The 26296-nt window shown below is 41.6% G+C and overlaps 1 protein-coding gene across 3 annotated transcripts; it reads left to right on the forward strand.

Moving 5' to 3' along the window:
- Positions 1-694: 694 nt before the first annotated feature.
- Positions 695-25169, forward strand: TMEM106B (transmembrane protein 106B). 3 transcript variants are annotated; one of them, XM_028749880.2, is made up of 9 exons: positions 696-846; positions 4696-4769; positions 9180-9392; positions 15671-15734; positions 16786-16945; positions 17068-17208; positions 17310-17359; positions 19144-19197; positions 21360-25169. In XM_028749880.2, exons 3-9 carry the CDS (start codon positions 9185-9187, stop codon positions 21496-21498), a joined length of 816 nt encoding a protein of 271 aa, XP_028605713.1. In that variant the 5' UTR covers positions 696-846; positions 4696-4769; positions 9180-9184; the 3' UTR covers positions 21499-25169. The 3 variants fall into 3 exon arrangements, with proteins under 3 accessions (XP_028605712.1, XP_028605713.1, XP_028605714.1); XM_028749881.2 differs by lacking the exon at positions 696-846 and adding an exon at positions 4278-4570; XM_028749879.2 differs by lacking the exon at positions 4696-4769 and having other exon boundaries at positions 695-846.
- Positions 25170-26296: the final 1127 nt, after the last annotated feature.

The raw sequence follows: 26296 nt of genomic DNA on the forward strand, positions 1-26296 counted from the left end.
TTGGTAAAATATCCTATGTTGTGATACATCTGAAAAGAGGACTTTTCAGAAATTAGCTACCTGTAGTCAGAGCTGCTTTTCTTAGCCAAAGAGAGGAAATTTGGACAAAGGGTCTCTCTCTCCCCCCCTCCCATTCAAATTGATTCCAGATGCTTAGGAAACTCCCCCCGCCCCCATAGGCCACAGTAGATAGCAAGCAGTCAGGTCGCTACACCCAGCTCAGAAAACAAGGCAGATACATGCATAAAAGAATTGTGATCACAAAGGTGATGACTGAAATCCAGTTATTCACCCTTCTTCTATGCTGCCATGTCATTGCAAGCACCTGCACATCCTCTTCCTGTGATGGCCAAACCCCTCCCTCCCTGTATATTTTTTGCAGCCAGTTCTCCTTAATGACAGTCAATTAGGACGATGACTGCAAAGGGAGGGAGCATGCTCCGTGGAGCATCCTTGGCCTCCCCCATTATAATTATTATTTTGCCCACGCAAATACCGCTGCTTTTTCCTTCCGCCTGCATTCCTCCTCCCCCCCCCCCCCCCCGTTTCCAAGATCAGGCGTTGCACAGCCCTGAGCCACTCCGCATTTCCCTATCTAGATTTGGGCGTACGTCTCTCAGCTCGGCAGACAGAGCTCCGATTCCAAGGATGGGCAAAAAGGAAGGGCAGAGGGCTTCAGCGTCTGCTACGGAGCATGCTCAGTCGCCTTTCGCCGTAGAACTCGACGGGCAGCTGTTTAGGTTGCTACACCGGGAGCGGAGGGAGGCGCTGAGCCAAAGAGAGAAAGAAGCCCCACAAAAACAAGCCGCGCTCCTTTCGCTTGGAGAAAAGGCTCGGGGTCGTGCGGTGAGTTTCGGGGGGAGCTGGGCGAGGCGGGAGGGCTGGGCAAGCGGGTGTTGCTAGCCTGGTGCTCGGAGGGGGAGTTCGGGGCACCTTTGGGTGCGTGAGCGCGCGCGCGGGCACGGATGGGTTTGTTTTTCGGCTTATGGCATCAGCTGCGCGTTCCGACGAGCAACTCTGGCCCAGAGTGGTGGGAGGGAAGGATCGCGGCCTACACGCATCCTGGGCTTGTGTGTGCGCGCGCGCGCAGGAGCGTTGCCAAACAAAAGGAAAAAAGCCGGGAGCGGAGGAATAAATAAATGCATCGCCAGTGGGAGCGATGGGGCAATCCATTGGGAATTTGGGCCGCCATCCTAATACATATACAGCCTTTCCCTACGTATCAGTTCCCTGCTTTGAGCGCAGATTGGGGGGCGAAAGAGAGGAAAGAGTTGTGCTGCTGCCCTGTCATTTCTGTCGAGGCCTCTGAGAGGGTTAGGTTTGGGGAGGCCTTGAAAGCGGCGGCCCCTTTCTGGTGGAATTGCTGCTGCGTCTTGCAACATACATGCAAAACACATTTAAAGAAATCCTGGTAAGTGTAGTGCTGGTAATCGTAGCTCTGCGATGGTAAACTACAGTTCCCAGGATTCGAGGTGTGCATGTGCCATCTATTACTTTGCCATCCGCCTTTCTTACGTCTTTCTGGAGTTAAGCCTCAGCATTTTGGTGCCTAATTACGTTTACTTCCCATCATCTGTTGCTTTTCTCTTGGGTCATTGGGTTGTTGTTTTTATTTTGATTATGTACTTTGTGGTTTTATATTCTGATTTTATCCTGTGAATCGCCTTGCGAGCTGTGGGTATACGACAGTATATAAATTCAATAATTATTAGTAATAATATATTGAGACAGGGTTTGTATATAGGGGATGTCTGAAATCTAATGCCAACTAAAGCGCTTCTTGAGACAAGCATTTATATTGTAGGTAGATGTTAAGGGCTCCTGCCAGGGGCACAGTAGATTAAGAAATGCTAAATCATTTCTTCCTCTCTACTTCCTCTATATTGAGGAAGAGTCTGCATTGCAGTTTCTCATTGCACAATAATTAAAATCTTTATTTTTCTGAATCTGGAGCAAGCAGCTAATAATTACTCACTCTCTGCTAGAGTTGCAGAGAAGTGCATCAGTACAGGTGTGTTCATAATTTGGGTGTGATGTGATACACCACAGCGGGTGGAAAAAAACACGTGATTACAACATTTTGTTGCTTCCCGTGAATTCAGATATGGTTCTGAAACCTGGGAATTGGAAATGGCTCTTCCTCTCCATAGTATAATTACTCTGTGCCTTTGAGGCACTGTTGCTTTTTACTGTTCCTGCTTTTGAATTGCATTGTTGTGAATCCCTTTTTAACTTTCTTTTGTCTTTATACGTCAGTGATCTCTGAAAGTTTTTAAAATAAAATAAAAGGGGTTAAGTGTGCTTAATGAATCAATTAAATAAATTTTGTTCTACTAAAATAATGATTAAGTTCTAAGTTGCTGCACAGTTTCAGTTTTCATTGTATGGCAGTTTGGATTGCTTCTGTGACCCAAACCAAACTCTGTTACAGCCTTCTTTAACTAATGAGAAGTTGGTAGCCATTGAGTAATACAGTGGTACCTCTGGTTACGTACTTAATTCGTTCCGGAGGTCCGTTCTTAACCTGAAACTGTTCTTAACCTGAAGCACCACTTTAGCTAATGGGGCCTCCCACTGCTGCTGCGCGATTTCTGTTCTCATCCTGAAGCAACGTTCTTAACCTGAGGTACTATTTCTGGGTTAACGGAGTCTGTAACCTGAAGCGTATGTAACCCGAGGTACCACTGTATGGGAAAGGAGAATGATTGGAAAGTCACCCTTCCCTCATAGCTCGGCAACAGGAGACAGGTGAGCTCCAGGTCTAAATGAGTAGCTTCTTGCTTACCTCATCGTATATCTCAGCAGCCTAGGCATATTAAATTACCCTATGAAATTCAGGACTAATCTGTTTATCTAAGGTCTGAACTGGAATGATACAGTGTTAAGGGAGAAGGCTTATTTTTGCTTCCCCTCATGGGGCTGAGGGATGCATGCCTCATTGATGTGCATCCCTGTTCTCCATTTTCACACCGCTATTTGAATTCCAAGATACTTTAAGCTGTTTAAAGATCTACCCATCCCACAGCAGAAACAGTCCTCCTGTGAGTATCTTATTTATTTGTATTTGAGAAAGTGCTTTTCCTGTAATAATAAACCTAAGGAAGCTGCCTTATACTGAATCAGACCATTGATTGATCTAGCTCAGTATTGTCTTCACTGATTGGCACTCAGAGTTTCAGGCAAGAATTTCTTCTTATACCAAACTCATTGGTTCATTTAACCAAGTATTGTCCCAAGATTTCAGGCAGGTATCTTTCCCAGCCCCATGTGGAATTGAGCCTGGGAAATTTTGTATGCAAAGTGCGTGCTTTACCACTGAACTATGATCCTTCCCCAAGTCTGGGAACAAGAGCTGTTTTGAAGAAAGTTTAAGCTCTAGCACCACATAATATGTTTCACTTATTTATTTAAATTATTTTATTTATTACATTTCTATACCTTCATCTGAGGAAAAACAGGGTGGTTTTACAATATAAAATTATTTATAACCTACTCTTAATCGTTCACACAATCCCAGACTGAAGGACGTTAAAATGCAACAAAACAATCTTCATTTGAGTACAACTTAATGTAAAATTAGACAATATACTATCAACATAATACTGCAACTGTCAAACAAACGGTACCACTTTGGCCAAATGCTATGTGTTTAACCTGGTGTGCTAGCGGGTGTGGAATTTGTTTAGGTATTGAGTGAGCAGATGTGTACTGAGCAAACTCTTTGTTTTTTAATGGATTTTTATATTTTATCTGCTTTATGCTCTGTATTATTTATACACTATATTACATATTTTTAATTCCCTCTTTAGAAAGCTTTGCAATGAAAACATTTTTGAGAATAAATTGCTCGTTATATGCATTGCTCTCTTCTCACAGGGCAATTTGAGTGTCAAAAGCCCTACATGGGCAAGAACCACACACACACACATGCACATACAGCTCCCTGCTCTTTTCTGCCCTTCTGGCCTGTAGTTACAGGATGCTGCAGCCTGTAAGCCCTGCATCTTACAATTTTTAGACTCATCCATACAAACTCAAGCGACTGTTTTCTTTCTTGGGCAGGCCCGGGAATGGGGGTGAGGGCCAGAAAAGAAACAGGAGCCCTCTTTTAATTCCTCAAAAGGACAGTACTGTACGTGAAAAGCTGAGAGGGGAGGGAGGGGGGAAGCGAAACAGAGAGCATACTGGGAGCTGTAGTCCTGGATGCTCACTCTCCTGCTCAGCATCCTACTACATCTCCCATAAAGCCAGCCATTTTGCAAAACAACCCCCTCCTCCGCCTCTGCCTCTCTTGGGAAACTCGTCTCCTGGGTCCCGAGGAGCGAGGGAAAAGCAACCTACCGGAACTACTTTAATGGGGGGTTTTTTGTTTCTTTTAATGGCGTGCGCCTTCCCTGATGTTGGGGCTTGCAAGCCGCGCAGCTAGGCTGGGCCCCAGAGCCGTGTGTGTGTTCGTGTGACGAAAGAAACCCTTGCAGAAACGGGGAGAGCAGGGGCTCCCCTCCGGAGCTTCTTTCTGTCGGGCTACGTCACAGGGAGGGAGAAAATACCCCGCGCCCAAGGCATCGCGGTGCGTCGTGCGGCGATTGACCTGCAAATTTATTGCTTCACTGCTTGCTTTTATCACTGAATTGCCCATAACTTAATGCCGGCTGCTACTGGAGGGTCTTCCCTGTCTCGTTTTTGTCCCTTCAGGTGAAGCGCCCTTACCTGCAGGAGGAGGAGGAGAAGGGCGGTGGAAGAGGAGGGAGCGCGGCCAGGGGACGCAGGTGAGGCAGGCTGAGCCAAAAAGAAACGGCACACCTGCTGCCTTCTGGAGCGAGGCTGTTGGGGAAGGGGCAGGTGATAGCAGGGGGGGGGGAGGAGCTAGCCGACCACACACATCTGTGTGTGTGTGTACATCTATCATCTGTCTGTCTGTCTGTCTGTCTATCTATCTCACATGCACCCAGCGCTGTTACCTGAGGGATGGGAAGCAGAGGGGAGGTTGGGTTTGGCTGAGGAGCAGGAGGCGATTGTTCTCGTTTGCAGGGGTCACGAGAGGGGTTTAATTTGCTTGAAATTTCCCCTGGTTGGCTACATTGTTTATTAAAAGATAGGGTGCTTTTTAAAGACATGCTATGCATATTTATTATGGCATGTGTTTTTTTGTAGACTAAATGCCCCCCCTTTTTTTAGTATGGTGCAAGTCCAAAGCTTGCATGCTACTCTGCAACATTCCAGTTGGTCCTCCCAATAAAAGGTTTGCCCATTTGTGGATTTGTTATTATGTGCTGACATGACTACCTTTGCTTTTCATATTTATTTCCATCTTTAAGGTGCTACGGTTTTGTTTTTGCTGCAGCAGGCTTAACATTGCAGTCCTATTCAGGTCTGTCTATTCAGAAGTAACTGCTGATGAGTTTAGTAAGGTTTATTCCTCTTAGTTGCAGCCTAAAAGGGATACACATCTAGAAGTTGTTGCACATTGTCTATCCTTGCTATATCTGATTTCCTTCCTTCGCTCCATAATTGTTTCTTGAGTTAGGTCTTAGAGACATTTGGTGTCTGTTTACAAGGCTTCTGTCATCTTATGTATGCTTTGGCTCTGGGAAGTTTAGAAATCTAAGATTCATCATAGAGCTTCTTACTTGCGTTTATATTACAGAGTATTAAATATTCCTCCCTCTTCTCAGAGGATTGATGAATGCTAAATGATTAGTAATTTGCAAATTGTGGTTTGCATCAGCAGTCATTATATATTACATATGTATTGAGATTATGACTTCAGTTTGTATGTAAGTCATGTTCAGAGTAGACCTATTAAAATTAATGGATTTAAGCAGGTCACGACTAACTTACCTCCATTTTAAATGGGTTTCCTCTGAAAATGGTTTACATATAACTCTTGATCTCTTTCTTTTCTAGTGGGAAAGATGCTGTAGCCCTAGTCATTCATTGTTATTAATATAGAAAGGTGCAACAGAACTGCTGTTTTAATTTGGGTGTTGTGGAAATTATACTCATTTTCTCAGGTAGTTTTAATGAATAATTTTGTTTCTTCGGAAAATGCAGAAAGGGTTAAAATGCTGGTGACTATGACTTTTTGTGAGTTCCATTTGTTTTGATAGGTGGATAGGAAGCCTCCCAGTAAGGAATTATTTACATATGTATAGCTAGGAAAAATCCCAGGCAACCCAAAATAAACTTTCTGTCACTGATTAGGACTCTGAATACTTGATTCTGGAAAGAAATATATTATGAGCAGAGCTTAAGCTAATTACTATAATTAGTTTGCATTAAATTATTATTAGGCATTATGTTGCTGTGTGTCCCACTTGCATTTTGGGTCAGTTTGTTTTGTTTTTGTGGACCAGAGCAAACTGCTACAACTGTTTTTTAAATATTTGATTCAGCAGCACCTCTTCAGTATTACATAGGGTTGCCATAAAAAAGGTGAAAATCACTTTTTTCTTAGGAAAATTAACACTTCAATTATGGGCTGCCATAAGCCCACGTTTTCCCGGATATTTTAGCCGCTTTTCGGAAATTCTACCCAGACGCCATTTTCAACAGACAAATCCCGGCTATGCCTGGGAAATTCCAGACATATGGCAGCCCTAGTATTACAGAGTCTTATTATGTGTGTTCTAAAGGGTTTATTCCCAGGTTAACATGCACAGGAATACAATCTTATAATCATATTCATACTTATTTTGATACAGTTTGATCTATCTATCTAAAATATAGTGGTCCAAGCCAAGCTAACCATATCAGATACTGGCTTGCTCTGAGTTCCATTAATGCAGTGTTCCCCAACCTTGGGCCTCCAGCTGTTTTTGGACTAAAACTCCTACCATCCCTCGCTAGCAAGACCAGTGGTCAAGGATGATGGGAATTGTAGTCCGAAAACAGCTGGAGGCCCAAGGTTGGGGAACACTGCATTAATGAATAGTTTCACAATTCCTCTAGCCTCACAGCTGTACCTAAATTGATGTTTATTTTTCGTTTCAAGTAGTTGTCTTATCACGGCTAACACACTGTCCAAATGTCCTGTGTGATAAATGCCTGTTTTATCTTTAACTCAGCTGACTTTAAACCCTGACCCAGCAAGCCTTCCCATAGTCCAGGAAATTGTAGGCTGCAATCTGGCTGGCTAAGCTGTATGAAGCGGCAAGGCCACCGCTGTACCCGCAGGCCTGCCATGCACAGAGGAAGATATGTGGGTGCATGTAGCTGCACCATCCTGGATCTGGCCCATGCCATCACATAGCAGTGTAACTGGTTGGGATCCAAGACATCCTGGGCCAGCTCAGCTCCACCTGCTCCTGCCTCCAGAATGTCCTACTTAGAAGCTTTCTGCTGGCTGACACCTGACAGACAACACTCAGTCAGCAGGAGGCCAGCTTAGCTAGGGGAGCTGGGTAGAGGGACCTCATTACTCATTTCAAACTGCCCCCAGCCCCGTTCTGGGCTTCGTTAAAGTTCTGCAATTATAGCAGGGAAATGGAACAGACTCTTATGTGATTGTAATAGTGGGGCACCGGAATCGTTGCATCATATAATCTTTGAATGTGCTTTTCACTTACCGGCCAGGAGCAAGTTCCTTGCTCAATATCTTAAGGGAATTGCCGATGATACGATTGATGCCAAACTGAGATATCTACTAATTGATGATGACCCCCTAAAATCACTCATGGTTGCCAGATTCCTGATCAGCGTCCTATCCCTAAAGAAGAGAAACGGTCTCCTGTGTGATTCGGATAACCCCTTTAAACCATGACCTATGTTTTAGGTGATATCACCATTGTTTTAAACCATGATCTATGTTTTAGGCGATATCATCATTGATATCCCTGATTAATTTATGTGCAGAGGGGGATGTATAGGTTACCAATTTATTGTAATGTATGATGGTGGTTTCTGTTTTTGTTTTGCTTCGATTATTGTTTGTCTTTTGTAAGTTTTGGCGATTTTAAATTTGGAGGTTTAAGTATAATATGTTGGTATGGGAAACTGTCGTGTAACGGGCCAATGGCCGTAATAAAGATCAATCCAATCCAATCCAGACATTGTTGGACTGCAATTTCCATCAGCTGTAGCCAGCATGGCCAGTGGTCAGGTTTGATGGGCTGCTGGTTCCCCATCTCTGAAGCAGAGTAAAGGCAAAGCAGGGATAGCCCATTCAGCCGAGAACACATATAACATTGCTGTGGATTTCAATTCACAGGAACCCTATCTTAAAAAGTTGGCGACCCTACATGTTTAGTGTACTTACAGATGGCTCTCTCGGAGACAGCTGATTCCAGGATTTCAGATCAATATTTACATGTTCTGGTTTCTGGCTGTCAGGATGATTTGTGAGGAACAAGTGTAGGATTAGTGTACTGAGTGGAACACATGAGTAGCTTTGCAGCAACATACATAGTACTGAAAGAAAACCAAGAGGCAGGTATTATGAAGAATGTATTCCCCATAACTAAAGATTCTGCACACAACTAGAAACTTTTGGCATAATTATCATAAAATGAATGTATGGGTGGTAATAATTCTTGAAACAATGTAACTTTTTTCCCCAATCAGAAAAAGCAGATGATGGTGATGGTATTACTTATATCCTATCCTGCCTATCTGACTGGGTTGCCCAAGCCACCCTGAGTGGCTTCCAAAATAATATAAAATAACACAACAAAACAGTACTAAACACCTCCTCAGCCTTTCACAGACATAATGCTGAACAACTGTTTGTTTTCCTTAATTTGGATTATGTGTTGCAACTGAATACTTCAACTGTGATTAAGAATTGGCTTGCAACCAAACCAGGATGGGAGACCACAATGTCTGAGGTTTGCACATTATGGCTTGCATCAGTCATGGTTAAATATTACATCTGAACTGAGCCAGTCACGATTATGGCAGTTTGCCTCCTTTTCTAGGCTTCCTGCTAACAAGTTGCAAGCAAGTCTCCCTGAATGTTTTCCTGGTGGGCAGTGGTTTATCTCAGCAAGCTGAACCATAGTTTTAGTGTTTTCATTTATTCAATTTAACAATATGTGTAGCAATCCCAGTTGTCTCTAAGCACTGAACAGGAAACCCAATACAGTGAGACTACAAATGAGTTCATAGCTCTCCAAATGAAGCCTCCTATATATAACATATGCCTCCAGGTCTAAAGTCTGCCTCTTAACTTTTCCTACCAGCAAACATGGGGAAGTCTCTTTCAATGCCTTTACATGGATCTAAAGAAGATGGGGTTTCGTCAACGGACAACATGAGGAAGGGATTAGTTCACTCAGAATCTCACAGTGAAGATGGAAGAAATGGAGACGTGTCACAGTTCCCATATGTTGAATTCACGGGAAGAGATAGCGTCACATGTCCCACGTGCCAGGGAACAGGGAGAATTCCACGTGGTATGTCTAAAATGCATGAAACAGTATAAATGATAAAGTGCTAAATATGTTTTTGTCTTCCTCCTCTTCAAGTCCCCATTAGTCCTTATGCTTATCTGTTGCAGAAAGTGTATGATGACTAAGTACTGATATGTTTTGCTGGCTTTTTTTGTATCTGGGAATATTATTGAAAGACTTATGGTAGAATAACCTTGGATTTGGGTCCTTTGATTTTCTCTCTGCTTTATTCACCAAATTCATAGAAAATCACATTGAACTTTTTAAACAATACTAATGTGATACCTTGCCAGTTTTCAGTTGCAAATATGGCAGCTGGGCATTCACAATGCAAGAAAACCATCAGTCAACACCAGGCAAAACAAGCCATGGTTTATTTTATTATCTGTGAGCAGGATTCTGGTTTCTTCAACAAACCATTGTTAAAGCAAATTACGGCTTAGTTTTTCATCCAGTCCTTTTACCATTTTAAAGTTATTTTTTCTCATTTATAAATTTGGAAATGTTAGAACTTTTATCTGATGGCCTCTGTAGAGTTGTGCTTACTTGTTAAAGTTATGCTGATGTACAACTGGGAATCCCTTAATATGGTGCTAGTACAGTGGTGCCTCGCAAGACGAAAAGAATCCGTTCCGTGATTCTCTTCGTATAGTGGTTTTTTCGTCTTGCGAAGCAACCCGCTTAGCGGATTAGCGCTATTAGCGGTTTAGCGGCTATTAAAGGCTTAGCGGCTTAGCTGCTAAAAGGCTATTAGCGGCTTAGCAGCTAAGAAAAAGGGGGGGAGCGGGGAAAAAATCGCAAGACTAGCAAGACGTTTCGTCTTGCGAAGCAAGCCCTTAGGGAAATTCGTCTTGCGAAGCAACTCAAAAACGGAAAACCCTTTCGTCTAGCGGGTTTTCCGTCTTGCGAGGCATTCGTCTTGCGGGGCACCACTGTATGTTGTATAATGTAACTGGTAGATGAAGCGAATGTTACTCAATATACCAGTACATTTACATAAGTATAAATTGCTTATACGTTAATAGGGGTAAGTTCTAAACAATGGGTCCTGTTGATACAGAAGGCTAAACTTAAAGCCTGCAGCAAAGTATGTTTTGAATGAAGTTTGAGAAAAAAACTTGTTGGATTAAGTAGCATAAAACAATATGTGTTGAAATCACTGCAGTCATTTTAACAAAATAAGTGAAAGGGTTTGCGTGTGTTTTTTAAAAAAAGCATTTCATAGAAGGTTTCAGAACATGTGGTGCCATGAAAATTATTAATTGTTGTTATAGCGGTTTTGGGGGGGGGAGCCAGCAGCAAGCTAAACAAAATACTAAATATAATGTCCATTGAAAATTTCCAATGAAAATTAGAAGCTGAGGGTAGGGTGTAAGACATATTCAGTGGTTGTTTGTTTAGTCATCCTGTTTATGTAGGACCTGTCTTTCCATAGGAGCCCAGAATGAATTAGACAGATTTTAATTTTAGGGTCTAAAAGTAGAGAGATACCTTTTATATCAATAACCTCAGATATGCAGATTTCACAACCTTGATGGCAGAAAGTGAGGAGGAATTAAAGAACCTTTTAATGAGGATGAAAGAGGAGAGCACAAAATATGGTCTGAAACTCAACATCAAAAAAACTAAAATCATGGCTACTGGTCTCCTGGAAAATAGAAGGGGAAGAAATGGAGGCAGTGAGAGATTTTACTTTCTTGGGCTCCATGATCACTGCAGATGGTGACAGCAGTCACGAAATTAAAAGCAATGACAAACCTAGAGAGCATCTTAAAAAACACAGACATCACCTTGCCGACAAAGGTCCGTATAGTTAAAGCTATGGTTTTCCCGATAATGATGTATGGAAGTGAGAGCTGGACCATAAAGAAGAATTGATGCTTTTGAATTATGGTGCTGGAGGAGACTCTTGAGAGTCCCATGGACTGCAAGAAGATCAAACCTATCCATTCTTGAGGAAATCAGCCCTAAGTGCTCACTGGAAGGACAGATCATGAAGCTGAGGCTCCAATACTTTGGCCACCTCATGAGAAGAGAAGACTCCCTAGAAAAGACCCTGATGTGGGGAAAGATTGAGGGCACAAGGAGAAGGGGATGATAGAGGACGAGATGGTTGGACAGTGTTCTCGAAGCTAGTAACATGAGTTTGACCAAACTGCGGGAGGCAGTGGAAGACAGGAGTGCCTGGCATGCTCTGGTCCATGGGGTCACGAAAAGTCGTACACGACTAAAAAACAACACCTTTTATATTGTGTCTCGGTTGTGGAAATTCTGCTTGATATTGATCCAGAGTAGAACCTCAACGTATACTTAGCAGAGTAAAAACCTAAACACGTTGTAGGATTCCCCCAAAATAGACCAGAGGCAATTGTACTTCATCCAGCAGAGCTTTACTGCTACTGAAGGCAAATGATTATAATGGTCACAAATCCAGTACATTCAGGATTGGCACTGTCCATAAGAAATCCAGTTGCAGCAGACTTAACTTAAACTTACAATTGTTGCATTTTTCCGGGGGTACTCAAGGGTACGCATACCCCTAAACATTTTGTGAATCTTAACGGGAGAAGAAACTAAAAAAAAAAGTTTTTTCTCTAACGATGAATTGTCAGTTCTGTTACTACCTCTGATGGTGGCCTCATTTGTTGTCACGGTGTTTCCTGAGTCTCAGACGGAATGAAAGTACTCCTAAACCTTTTTTAAGAAAAAAAAAGCACTGCTTACAATAAGACTAAACCGTAACACTATATACAGAACCCCACACTAGAAGGAAAGAGAGACAGAAAGAGAAAGTGAAACCCAGGCTCCTTCTGGCCTTTTATAGTCTGCATAACCTTGACAGAAGAGATAACAGAACTAGTTTAAGTCAGCTGTACTCAGTTTTTCTGAAGGAATAACCCAAACATCAGGAACCTTCTGCTTGTTTCTTTCACACAGAGAAGCTTCCAGAACCCTCTTGAATTAATTAGAATAGGAAAGATCTCTACACATCAGTTCAATACTTTCTGTACTAAGAAATGCAAACTGACACTCTCTCCTAAGGAGCCCAGGGTGGCAGACATTTATTTGTGTACAAAATTTTTATACAGCCCATTAACAAAGTTGTCTAGACAGTTTGTCTCTCTCCCCCCGACATCTCATTTTAGTCTTGCAGGCAATAAGTGGCAAGTACCGTATTTTTCGCCCCATAAAAAATTTTATTTCTCCCCCAGGTGCGGGGGAAGTCCGAGCTTCCCCCGACCCCAGCCCCGAGAACAGCCTGCTATCCGCAAGCCTAGGGAGCCCGACGGGAAGTTGCACCGGTCTCCCCAGGCTTGCGGAGAGCTGCGCGAAGCCCGGGCGCGCTCTTCAGCGTGCCCCAGGCTTCAGGATGCAGGCAGCTCTGCGCAGCCCTCTTTAGACCAGCGCGAAGTCGCGCCGGTCTCCCGAGGGTTGTGCAGAGCTTCCTGAAGCCTGGAGAGTAAGAGGGGTCGGTGCGCACAACCCCTCTCGCTCTCCAGGCTTCAGCGAAAGCCTGCATTCGCCCCATAGGACGCACACACATTTCCCCTTCATTTTTGGAGGGGGAAAAGTGCGTCCTATAGGGCGAAAAAGACGGTAGGTTAGTCTGAGTGTGTGTGTGTGTGTGTGTGTGTGTGTGTTACTTGACCAAAGTAACCCAGCAAGTTCCCTTTGTGCATGAGGATTTGAGCCAATGTGTCTCCTTGTCAGATGTTAACACTGAGCCCATTGCCCCATGCAGGCTCCCGTGTGAAGCCGATTTATGCATAATTGCAATTTTGCAGCCTGATTTCTTGACATTTTGCCAAAGTCTTTGTTAACAAGAGTACACAACTCAAAAGCGATAGAGGCCTGAAGCCAACGATTTGACTGGCTACTTCAATACTCAGTGCAGATTCATAAAAGCTTGTTGCCTCAAGCTTCCCTACTTTTCCCATGTTTTGCCACCTCTGTTACTGTCCACCACACACTCCCTACCCCCAGGATCCATGAAGAACACCCAAATGTCTCTTGTTTCTATTGTGGGAAGGAATCTGCATGAGGGTTTATTCTCATGTCTCATTCTGATTACCAAGTAATTCCACCCACTCCTTAAGTGCCTCTTCCCCTGCCTCTTCTGCCTCCCCTTTCCTTGGGTTCCAGCTTCTCAGACATAAAGACACCAGAAGAGCCTGCTGCATCAGGCCACAGGCCCATCTAGTCCAGCATCCTGTTCTCCCAGTGGCCAGCTAGATGCCTATGGGAAGCCAACAAGCACAACAAACTCTTCTCCTGCTGCAGTTTCCAGCAAGTGGTATTCAGAAGCGTACAGCCTCTGACAGTTCCTCTCTCATCCTTTTGCCACCCTAACCTGAGCTTCCTATCCCCTTAGCGTTGCCCTCTTTGTCCTCCTTGTTCCAAAGCTGCTGATCAGCATCCACAGAACTTTTTTTTTTTTTTAGTGATCAGATTTTCTGCAGTAAGGGGAGGGGAAATCCTGATTAAGTACTTTTTTTTAAAAAATATCATGCGGATGCTACAAATAACTGTTTGTGCATGAGCAGGACTGATTTCCCCAATAAACTCTTGCCTGGAAACACCCAAAATGGAAATCCCCCTTTTCATTCAGGGCAGCGGCAGTGAAATGCTTTGCACCTCTTTTCTTAGCCGTGTGTAGTGATGTGAGGAGAGAATATTCTCCACAAACTGTAAATTCTAATGTAAGAACCAGTTTTACAACCCACATTTTAAAAATCTAGTAAATAGTAAGTCAAGCTGTGATATTGCCAGTGTAAGTAATAAATAATGATTTTATTTTGATCCAGTTACATTACTGGGCATTGTGTCATTCACCATTGGCAGTTCTGAAATGTGAGCTACAGAAAACATTTTGTTCTTTAGTTTTAAAAATGCTATTTATTTAATTTGATGAACATTTAATTTCAACTATATGTAATAACTTTTTCTATATTTTGGTATGACCTTATTCTTAGCAATTCTATACCCTTCGCCTTACAGTGTGATTTATCTATTTAACAGAAAGTAGCCTTAATGCTTTATACACTTAAAGTACCTAGGCCTATACAATTATGTGTACCAGCATGTAAGCTGGCCTTGATTTAAACGTTTCTGTATTCTTAATTAGTGCCAGTAACTGGTTTTTATATCATTTTCAATGAATTAAAATGAATATTCTCCTATTTTAAATGGAAATTCTCTAATATTCTCATTAATTGATAATATTCTCAATAATATTCTCCCAAAGATTATTCTCGAGAATTTAACATCACTAGCCGTGCGCATGTTTGCACACTTAGAACTGCTGGATATTGGTGAGACATTCAGTAAGCTCTACTTGTCACACAACTATAGTCATGGAAAGTGGCACTGGTTGAATTTCTCATTATAATGTAGCAGTTCAGAGCACAAGAGGCACTACTGAAAAAGAAAGTAAGAACTCTGATAGAAGGTAAAGAGCAAATAATTTTCTGACCTAATTGAGACAACAGGGTGCTTAGGTCAGTGTTTCCCAACCTTGGGCCTCCAGCTGTTTTTGGACTACAACTCCCATCATCCCTAGCTAGCAAGACCAGTGGTCAGGGATGATGGGAATTGTAGTTCAAAAACAGCTGGAGGCCCAAGGTTGGGAAACACTGGCTTAGGTGATGGGAGCAGCTATTGTCTGATCTGCCATGTGTGTCTTGTACTGGTAGTTTTAGGTACAGTGTAGCCCTTGCCATTTTTCAGCCTTACTTGCCATTTTATATTTTATTTATTTTAACATATTTATTAGCTGCCCTTCTACCCAAACTCTCATAGCAGTTCTCAAAACTAAAACCATCATATAGTACACAATAAAAGCAAGGCAGAGCTGAATAAAATAAAAGCATAAAATGCATATAGTCTAAAACAATGCAAACCTCTGAAAGCCATGGGCAAATAAAAAGGCTTTCACCTGGCACCAAAAAGAAAGCAGGTGCAGACAGGACTCCTCTTGGGAGAAGCCTTCAGAGGCATTATGCCACAGATGAGAAGGCAGCACAGAGCAAAGTGGCGTGTCAAAAACCCCAAACCAGTTCTCTTCTGCAACAAATTCCCTTCAAAGAAATTGCCTCTTGATAGTTTTATTGCACATTTTTCTTAAATTTAGTAGACTGCGAAAGAATTCAGTGCAGAGCTGTAGTACTGCAGACAAGTCATTTTTATCATCCTAGGATGCTACACGTTTTATTGATTCTTTTTAGCTGCATCAAACATGGGTGGAAACTCAAGATACTGAACAGTTATGTTCTTATTTGTAGGTCAGGAAAATCAGCTTGTTGCCCTGATTCCATACAGTGATCAGAGACTGAGGCCAAGAAGAACGTAAGTTTTACAGAAGCAATATAAACGTGTGTTGTCCATGAATTATTCAAGCTGGGTTTGGTCTATCCAAATCTAGAATAAAAAGATGTAATTTGTATGGTGTTCACTATGTGGCTTTTGAGTGTAAAGGTAAAGGTACCCCTGCCCGTACGGGCCAGTCTTGACAGACTCTAGGGTTGTGCGCCCATCTCACTCAAGAGGCCGGGGGCCAGTGCTGTCCGGAGACACTTCCGGGTCACGTGGCCAGCGTGACAAGCTGCATCTGGCGAGCCAGCGCAGCACACGGAAACACCGTTTACCTTCCCGCTAGTAAGCGGTCCCTATTTATCTACTTGCACCCAGAGGTGCTTTCGAACTGCTAGGTTGGCAGGCGCTGGGACCGAGCAACGGGAGCGCAATTCCCATTAACCTCAATAGCCATTTTGTGTGTGTGTGACGATAGGTGGCTGCTTTGCTAGAAGTGTTCTTGTGTATCAACACTGAAGCATTGTCATGTTTCTTTGAGTGGATGTCTTTACTATGGTTCAGATCACTGTAGTGTTCTCAGGGGCTTCAGGGAAGAAAGCTGGCATCCAAGGTGTGCTCCTCCATCAGTGCCACTCTTTTTTGTTCATACCATTGGATTTTCTCTGCTATTATATATCTATCTAAGATGCTTTGTCCAACTGTTAGAAATCATAGGATGGCTCAGATAAACCTAGCTCTGTCTTGGCTGGGAAAGTGCAGAACCATGTTGCAGTGGCTGTGCATAATGTCTTAATGCGCTGTGCATAATGATTTTGTGGGGAGGGTGATTTGGCCCTCAGAAGGCTTTGTTGTTATGCTGGATCTCTTTGCTCCCATACTTGCAGGATTTAGGTAAAATGCAACCAAGCATTTGCGAAAAGCGTATGCACACTACATGCTCTGTTCAAAACGGCAGTTTGCTTTAGAATAGGTGAATGGTGAAGGGCAAAGCAAGTTGGGCACAGCTTCTCCAAGAATGTATTATATATAGTGTATGTATCTATGTATCTACAGTGGTAACCTGTCTCTTCTCTCTTTCCTGCAGAAAACTTTACGTTACTGCTTCTGTAATTGTATGCTTACTACTTTCTGGGCTGGCAGTATTTTTCTTATTTCCTCGATCAATTGATGTTGAATACATTGGAGTCAAGTCGGTATATGTCAGTTACGAAGCACAGAGGCGCATAATATACTTAAATATTACGGTATGTTCATTGTTAAGTTCTCTTTCACTTCCTTCTGTGGTTGGCATTTTACTGTATATGGATCATTGAGATACGTATGACTTCTTTAATCTAGAATTTTTTTAAAAAATTATCTTCTGTAGAACACATTGAACATCACAAACAACAATTATTATTCGGTGGAAGTTGAAAACATTACAGCGCAGGTGCAGTTTTCAAAGACTGTTATTGGGAAAGCACGGCTGAGCAATAACACTCACATTGGCCCGCTGGACATGAAACAAGTAAGTGTAGTTGACTTAATTCCATACAATATGGCTGAATGTGCAGCAGTCATCTCTTGTTTCACATTCTTTATCCTGATCTTTCTTTTTCTTTTTTCCAGATTGATTATATGGTGCCCACAGTTATACAAGATGAAATGAGCTACATGTTGTAAGTGGTTGGCTCTCTAGAGTACACTGACACACAAGAAGGGGACCCACAGTGAAATATTGCAGGGTATCCTCAGCCCCTAGCTAGCAATTACAGTCGTACCTTGGTTGTCGAATGCCTTGGTACTCAGACGTTTTGCTTCCCGAACGCTGCAAACCCAGAAGTGAGCGTTCCGGTTTGCGAGCGTTCTTTGGAACCCGAACGGGGCTTCCGATTGGCTGAAGGAGCTTCCTGCAGCCAATCTGAAGCTGTACTTTGGTTTCCAGAACAGATTCCGTTCCACTTCCGAGGTACAACTGTATGTCTATACTTGAAGGAAATTTGTTGAAGAAATACAGTAAAGTGTTCAGGTTCAGGTAGCATCACTCTGACTTTATTCCTCTTTAGCTGGGCTTAACCTCTTGGTGTGCATCTGTCTAGGGATTACTGCTGGACAGCCCAGCAGAAATCAGAGAGAAGCACCTTCCTGTTCAAAAGTGGCCTCTACACCTGACCATTTTAGGCTCACTTCCAGCCCCCCCCCCCCCACTCTCCGTTTTTTCATTTTAACTGTTGAACATTCCTTGGGCAAAACTCCTTCAAGTATAGGCATAATTGCTAGATTCAAGTAGTCCTCATTCTCACATGAAGCTAAACTATGGCTTAGCATTCCATAATTGAACCTGGTTGATAGAAAAGACTACGACCTGAATACAGAGACAACACATGTACTTTGGTAACTCAAGAAAATACTATATATATATATATTAAATGAATCTAGTTGAGGCTTGGGCTCATGCTCTCTGCCCCCCCCCACCCCAGGTAATTGTCACAAGGAGGAGATTGGAAGCTTTCATTTTTAACTAAATGTAGTATAGCATCCTGCCCCAAAACAGTTAGTCTTAACTATGGGTTACTGAAATAAGCCAATGCATTGCCTTACAGTGGTGCCCCGCAAGACGAATGCCTCGCAAGACGGAAAACCCGCTAGACGAAAGGGTTTTCCGTCGCGGAGGCGCTTCGCAAGACGAAGTTCCCTATGGGCTTGCTTCGCAAGACGAAAACGTCTTGCGAGTCTCGCCATTTCCCCCCCCCCCGCTCCCCCCCCCCTTTTTCAAAGCGGCTAAGCTGTTAATAGCCTTTTAACAGCTTAGCCGCTAATAGCGCTAAATCACTAATAGCGCTAATCCGCTTAGCCGCTAATGGGGTTGCTTCGCAAGACGGAAAAACCGCTAGAAGAAAAGAATTGCGGAACAGATTCTTTTCGTCTTGCGAGGCACCACTGTATTTCAGTAAGCTGTTATTAAGACTAATCAGCAGCTGTCTTGGTTTAGACATTCTAAGCTCAAGTTAGTTAAATATCGAAATGAAAGCTGTCTTCTTGCAGCTGCGTGCCAGAAAAGGAGTGCTCAACCCCAAACCTTGCCATGGCTTATTCATGTTGGTGTTGTGTGCAAACTAGCCACATAGTCTTTGGGACCATCCTTTTTTCTTCCCTGCCCTGGCATGGGAGCTCTCATAGGAAAGCAATCTGAATTTCTCCCATTTTCTTCTATCACTCTGACTTCAAAATACTTCTGTTTTGTTTTGTTTGTGGAACGGCAGAAAAGTTTGGGGGATACATTTGTGTTCGGTTCAAGCCCCATTCCTGCCATCATTCAATTTTTGTTAAGTACCTCGTTTTACCTAAGCCCATTCCCAATTGAGCTAAGGGGAATCACTAGTTAGAATTAAGACCTTGGCATGTTTGTTTTAGCCTTGCTAGCTTTTAATTATGCTTACATTACTTTTTTTCTTTCCTACAGTGATTTTTGCACCTTACTCTCTATCAAAGTGCACAACATAGTAGTCATGATGCAGTAAGTATATTTTGCATTTTCATTTTCATAGAGCCCTAACTTTCTAAACTATGGGTTGTATCCAACATTCGTAATACTCAAGAGTACTTTCTATTTGCCATTAATGGACACGACCGACTTAGGTCCATTAACTTCAGTGTGTCAGCTCTGATTATAATTTTAGTTCCGGAGTGTGGAACCTTTGCTTTGTGGGCAATTTCTGACCCTCTGGCAATTCCAGTTCGTCCATGTTTTCTAAAACCACATCTGCCTGTCAATCAACTTGTGTCACTCTGATGGGTGGGTGGCATCACTTCATTAGATGGTGTTGAATCATGCTCAGTTTGGCTGTGCATGTCAGTTTCCCATAACCAATGTAGCAGGATTCAACCCTTTGCTTATCAGCAAAAGATTGGGGTGGTGTGGTGTTCCATTAAGAGCAATGGTATGGGAGTGACCTCAGATAAGATGGAGGTGTATGATAAGAGGACTTTTTTATTATTATCTACCATTGAATATCATGAAAAGTGACAGCAGCTAGGGTTTCCTTCTCTTTTGTTCCTTTTCTTTACAGTTTGTAAAAAGCAGAGTTTAGTTTGTTGCAGAGTGGATGAAAATCAATGATTTTAAATAAATAAAATCAGATTTTTTTTATAGATTATTTAAATCGGATTTTTAAAATAAAATGCTTTTGGGGGGGAAATCTTTCTAAAGATAGTTTTGTGTTTAAGTGACATATAGTCCCAAGGCTATTCATCAGGAAATAAGGATTTGTTTTGTTTAACCACATCAGTTAACAAACATGGATACATATGCGATAATGTTTTTGTTTTAGTTAAATAAATTGTTTACATTGTTACTAAGGAAATGATTATTTTTCTCCTTCCAACAAAGTACAGCAGAAAAGTTTTCCAAAAATAAAGTTCGCTTATTAAACCTTACAATAATTTTATAATTATTGGTCTATGTATTTCCAATAGTATAACCAAATCTGTAATTTTCGATATAACAGTTAAAAACTACTCTGAAAATTTATTATTCCCAAAATGAAACCTTCCTCTGGTTGTAAATATTAAGATGATACCAGCAAGAATGAGTCTGTAAAAAAATGATTTAAATCAAGTCTTACTGCCTAGTGATTTAAATCAATTTGATTTAAATCAAGTCCACCCTGGTTTGTTGGAAGAGAAGGTTGTCAGTAAATAAAAGAAATCTGAAGTCAGCCTACTGAGAGCCGTAATTTCTGTTAAGAAAGCCTTGGCTGTTGCAATCCTGGTGCTTAAATCCTGCTCCATTCAGCAGGATTTAACCCAAACCCCTGATCAGGAAAGTGTTTGTATTGAAGTCCTTGCTAAGAAAAGGAATTTTCCTCCATTTTAGCAGCACCTTGCTGTCTGTGAGATGCCTTGAGCTAGAGCACTTAAATCACCAAATAACTGATGTCAGGTGATTGACAGGGTGGGCCCACCTGTCAAATTTGGTCTACAAGGCCAATCCTGATAGGTATCTAGCTCACAGAGCCAAAATGGTTCCCTACTGCTGAATTAGGTGGTTGCAGCTCAGTTGTTGTGTGACAACTGTTTCTTTATAAAACCAGAATGTAGCACTTTATCAATCGCGTATCCTTCCCTGCCCTGTCTACATAGGCTTTATTGATGGTGATTTACCGGGCACAGGACTGGCGTTTGGGGAACGAAACTTAAAGGACTTGCATATTAAGTAAATGTTTGCATAGTGTGTGTTGGTTGCACTAATAGAAAAAGCCCTGTCAAACAACCATAAGCTCAGAAAATCCTGTAATTGCGGAAGAACGATATTTCTAACCTGTTAGGTGGTACCAAAAATGGGTTGAATATGCTAGATGGCATGGAGGAGCTAGACAAATACATCAGTCTGGAGCTGTGAAAGATGTTTATCTTTATTCCCTTACTAAACCAAGGGTGTGCAGGCCCGATGTGGCCCAACAAGCCTTCCCCAGAGGCCCCACATTCCCCAACTTGGTGCAACCCAACTTGGTGCCGCCACCACCAGCGGATTTTTCATCTCAATATGGGTGCCCCACCAACATGGTCATGATTGCGATTGCCCCCTCTCCCCACTCACCTCCAAAAGCTGAGGTAGTATATAATGTATAAACTCTATTCGTTCTCTCTTCCCTGTCCCTCCCCCCCCCCCCTTTTAAGAGTGACCGTGACCACCTCTTACTTTGGTCACTCTGAACAAATATCTCAGGAGCGGTACCAGTATGTTGACTGCGGTGGAAACACAACATACCAGCTGGGACAGTCAGAGTATCTAAATGTACTTCAGCCGCCTCAGTAGAAGAAGCAGAGTTTCTGGCTTCAAGAGGAAAGAAGATTAACTCTTGGTTCTTTTACTACTCATTGAAGTTGAACTTTCATATCTAGTACTGCTTAAAGAGGTGGATGTATATAATTTAGCAGCCCTGAAGGCTTCTGTACTTTGGAGGCGTGAGCAGCAAAAGGTCAAACTGTATATATTCACGTTTGATAACTTTCCACTCTAAATGTGTAAGTATTCTGTCAAACTGTTGCAACGGAGAAGCGGGGAGGGGGGGGCTGTTAAATCAGCAAATCTGTATTTTCCCTAAATGGAAACATGGGTACATGATTATAAAAGTCAGAGTGAAACCATCTAATTGTATAAATTATGCTGTGATGCTAACAAGTATGTATTAGAAAGTAAACTAATAACGCACCAATAGTATGACTAAGGTGGTGTGTTTTTTTGGTTTTTTTAAATGAAGGAAGTTTGGCTGTATTGCAGAATTATAGAGGGTTACACATTTGCATTAATAACAATATGGCAGATTTCACTGTGTTGGAATTTTGATCTTAGAAATTTTTATTATAGGCGAAGTTACTGCTGTTTTTTCCACAAAGAACATAATTTGCTTGAAATCTTTGGGTATATTGAATATATGAATACCACTAGATTGCTGCATATTTGCAGAGCAATAGGTACAAAATGAAGACTAAAATGTATTAAAACGTGGTTTTGTTTTTAAAAAACCTAAAATAATACATGTGCTTTAAAGCTTCACTATAGAAATCTGTAATGACTTTTTATGGGTTTTGTGTTTTCCATATTAATCAATATAAAGAGGTCAACATGCTTATCTCAGAATGTGTTGTGCATTTTAAGCTTAAGTTCACTTCATTGTCATTTGAGTAATACCATAACTAGACCCCTGACAGCTTGAAGTGAATGTAAAATATACCAATCAAAACTGATAATGTCTTGTAAAAATCAACCATGTTTTGACTTAAATCAAATTTGAGAATTGTCATAGGTCAAAGCAATTGCATTGTCTTAAAGAGCTAATGTTTTGACTGTCTTCTTACTGAACTGAATAGAGCGGTCACTGAATGAATGGTGTAGTCCTAGTATGCTAACACAGCCTTTCTCAAACTTGGTTCCCTAGCTGTTGTTGGACTACAACTCCCATCGTCCCTAGCTAGTAGTGGTGAGGGATGATGGGAGTTGTAGTCTAACAAACAGCTGTTGACATACTCCCATGTTCTTGTAATTTCGGAATGGAAGCAATTGCTATAGGAGACAGAATTGTTACAGTGGTAGGTTATCGGTCACCTTTCAGGGATTATTTCCTTTCTAATAATAACATGAGATGCAACTGTTTTACAGTAGCTCCCATGTCATTCTGCTTATGTATGGATAGGGCTTGTTGCATCCAACTTGGACAACTGGTGAAAGGCGCATCATTTTGTCATTGCTTTGTTGAAATAGATACATTTTCAATTTGCTGTATTTTCACTTGTATAAGCTCTGTTTTGTTGATTAAGGAATACTAAAACTCAGCTGTAATATTAGGCCCCGCTCATAAAATATAAGCTAATTACTAACAATTTGAAAACAATGGACTTGATCCAACCCAAGTAAAGCAAAGTACCATTGGTTTATATGCCCATTTTTTTGCTTACATATATGTTTTCCATTTACAGATGTATATATAGACTTGATATGACAGGATTTGGACAGCCACACGTGTAAATTCTTATAGATTTCTTTTTAATGTTAATGGGGATAATGCACTTTGCTTGGGAACAATAAGTGGTATGAGTTTTGATGTTGGAAAGAAAAAGTACATGGGATTCTGAATCCTGAGATTTCTCTGGTATAGAGGAGTAAGTACATTGTCACAAACTGGCATACTGCCTTTGTATAGATACTTTAGAATTTTGCTGTGTAACATTTTTGGAATCAACTTAGTTAACATAACTGGGAAAATGTCTCATAGCAGGGGTTTTTTAACATGCTTTCTTCTGTCAGTGGAGCCTCTATGAATAGCCTTATTAAAATCATGAGACAACTCCAGGATGAAAATAAATAAATATTGGGCTATATTTGGCATCCTGAGTGAGGCCTTAAAAACCACGTTTTACTTAATATACAAACACAGAAGTAGTATGTTACAATTCTGAAGGTTAATCTTTTCTTAATACAAAATGTCTTAAGTTTTTGATCAAAATACAACAAACAAACCGACCAACACAACAAATATAAGCAAAGGATAGGGAATATAACACTGTAAAATCACTGAGATTTAAGAAATAAACTCTTGAGTGGTCAACGCCTCTTCTGTAATTTATTTATTTATTTGATGCATTTATATACTGCCTTTGTGCCAAGGGGCAACAAATGGAATGAACAAATTATCTTGAGCTCTCTATAGTAACAACAAAGCCCAGTGATTGTTTTACACCTCTTAAAAGTTTTACATCCAGCAACCAGGCACTTACGGTTTGGTGAAATGTAATTTTCGGCAATGGTCTTGCAGTCCATCTCACAAAACAAAACATAATTTTGAGAGCATTAATGTTTGGTTGGGGTTTTTTTTGGTAGGCAGTGTACACACCTGTACTATTTTGTGAGTTTACTCAGGCACTCACGCTTTGATGAAATTCATACATCACCAATGTAATTAAACTTCTAGCATAGTCTATAAAGCGTAGGCCTCTCACAGTGATCTAGTCCAAACATGATTTAGAGGTATATGAGGGGGCTGCTGTGAGATCCTGGGGTTTTTGTTTTGTTTTTAACCTTATCACAGAATAAACCACATTTCTATGTTTGGATGTAGCAGAAAACTCTGGTTTATTCAAATACCGAAACTGGATGCTTTCAATCTTCTCTCCTTGCATGTTGGGAGAACAGGGAGTCAAGAGATTCATCACAGCACTCCCTTATAATGCTAAACTGTGGTTTGCTTTCCTTTGGGCTAGCATTGTACTTTTCTGCCATGGAGATTTGGGGAGGAGGAGTTGACATGTATCTGAAGCAGTTTCTTTTAGAATAAAACAGCAACAGGGTTTATGAAAACGGGTTTAAAACTAATTCTTTTGTGCAAACAGAATCAAAATGGCATTATTCATTGCTATCTTTCACATGTCTTTGAATGCCTTGTTTCTGGAAATTGTGATTACTATGTTGGTATAAAAAATGGCTGCTACAAATGGAGAGAAAAAAAATCCCTTTTATTTTTCTTGAGTATGGAGTGCAGTCGTATTTACAGAACGCCAGTGCCACATTTAGACTACCAGCTATAATTAGAGATTAAATGTGCTGTGTCCAAGGCCTGAATACTAGCTACATGTCAATATTCTTGAATTTGTGCTTGTCATTTTAGCCCAACATAAGGTAAATTGTGGCACATCTGTCATTATGCTGCCATGTTTTTAGCTGGTAAAGGTAGGGCAGGCCCTACAATTTTTCTCTTCCTAACAATTTCTACATAAAACCGTGAAGCAGTAACCTGATGACCTACTTACTACTCATTAATTAACCACTAATAGTGCTCATAGGCAGATAATTTGTGTATAGAAATTCTAAAAGGTTATAACTATTTTTGTAATTTCAGAATTGTAATTGTTCCTGTAATTCTGTGTGGCAAACTTACCTGTATGCAGTGTTTTGAAGCATGATAAATAAAACTTCTCTATGCGGTTCTCTTATTTGGACATCCCTTTGGGGATCCTCTGATGTAACTTCAATAATTTGTATCCTCTTGCAATTTTTTTTATTGGAAAGGAATGACATTATATCACGAGTTGTTGAGCTTTTTTGGGGAACAATTGCCCACAGTTGTTAGGGAATGGTTGCAAAGAGTTGATGACCAACCCATAAACATGCAAACGTGAACAGCTAACAACAAACAATTGCACACAGGACGTGACGGAGGGGCAGAGTGAGGGGGCCGAGACATTCCACATTTTTATACAGATGTTGATAAGGATCCCATGATCGACTGATCACCCAGGGATCTACCTGTCAATCGCAGTCGACAGGTTGGACATTTCTGGATTAGGCCATTGGTTGTCAACCAGTGTGTTGTGGCATCCTGGGGAGACTTGAGGAATGTTAAAGCAGGGGGCCGTGTTTTCATTAACTTGTAGCCCATATTTTCCTGCATATTCTCTCTCTCCCATCCCCCCTTCCCGATGACCAACCTTCTTTGAGTCCTCCTCTTCGCTGCCTCCCAGACACACCCCAGATTCCTAGTCTACCCACTTACAGACGTGCCGTAATGAAATCCTAGTGCAAGTAGTCACAGGGAAGCTGCAGAAAAAAATGTGGTTGGTCAAGGGAGACGTGGACTCAAAAAGTTTGCAATTAGGCCAATGGTGTAGTCCAGCATGCTGTACTCGCGGTGGCCAACCAGATCCCTGTGGGAAGCCTGCAAGCTGAACATGAGTGCAACGGCACTCTGCCTGTCTGCAGTTCACAGCAACTGGTGTTCACAGACATACTGCCTCTGATAGTGGAGGAAGAAGATGGTCATTGTGGCTAGTAGCCATTGATAGCCTTGTGTCCTCCATGAATTTGTCCAGTTCTCTTTTAAGGCCATCCAAGTGGGTGGTCATCCTTGCCACCTCTGTGGGTTAGTCCCATATGGTGCTGCATGAAGAAATAGTTATATCTGTCCTGAATAGTCCCAACATTGAGCTTCATTGGATGTCCATGAATTATACTGTTAGGAGATGAGAGCTTTTCTTCATCCACTTTCTCTTGTCACTTTGTAAGCCATGAGTAACTTCGTAAGTCATGTCACCTCTTTCTCACCCTTTAAGCTAAAAAGTAC

The sequence above is a fragment of the Podarcis muralis genome, chromosome 12, assembly GCF_964188315.1.
Source record: "Podarcis muralis chromosome 12, rPodMur119.hap1.1, whole genome shotgun sequence".
In the NCBI taxonomy this organism is placed as follows: domain Eukaryota; kingdom Metazoa; phylum Chordata; class Lepidosauria; order Squamata; family Lacertidae; genus Podarcis; species Podarcis muralis.

Bases quoted from the DNA above. Each gene is read 5' to 3' on its own strand.
- TMEM106B (XM_028749879.2), top strand. From the start codon at position 9,185: ATGGGGAAGTCTCTTTCAATGCCTTTACATGGATCTAAAGAAGATGGG. The intron at 17,209-17,309 runs GTAAGTGTAGTT...TCTTTTTTCCAG, and splicing joins GCCCGCTGGACATGAAACAA to ATTGATTATATGGTGCCCAC. The intron at 17,360-19,143 runs GTAAGTGGTTGG...TCTTTCCTACAG, and splicing joins GATGAAATGAGCTACATGTT to TGATTTTTGCACCTTACTCT.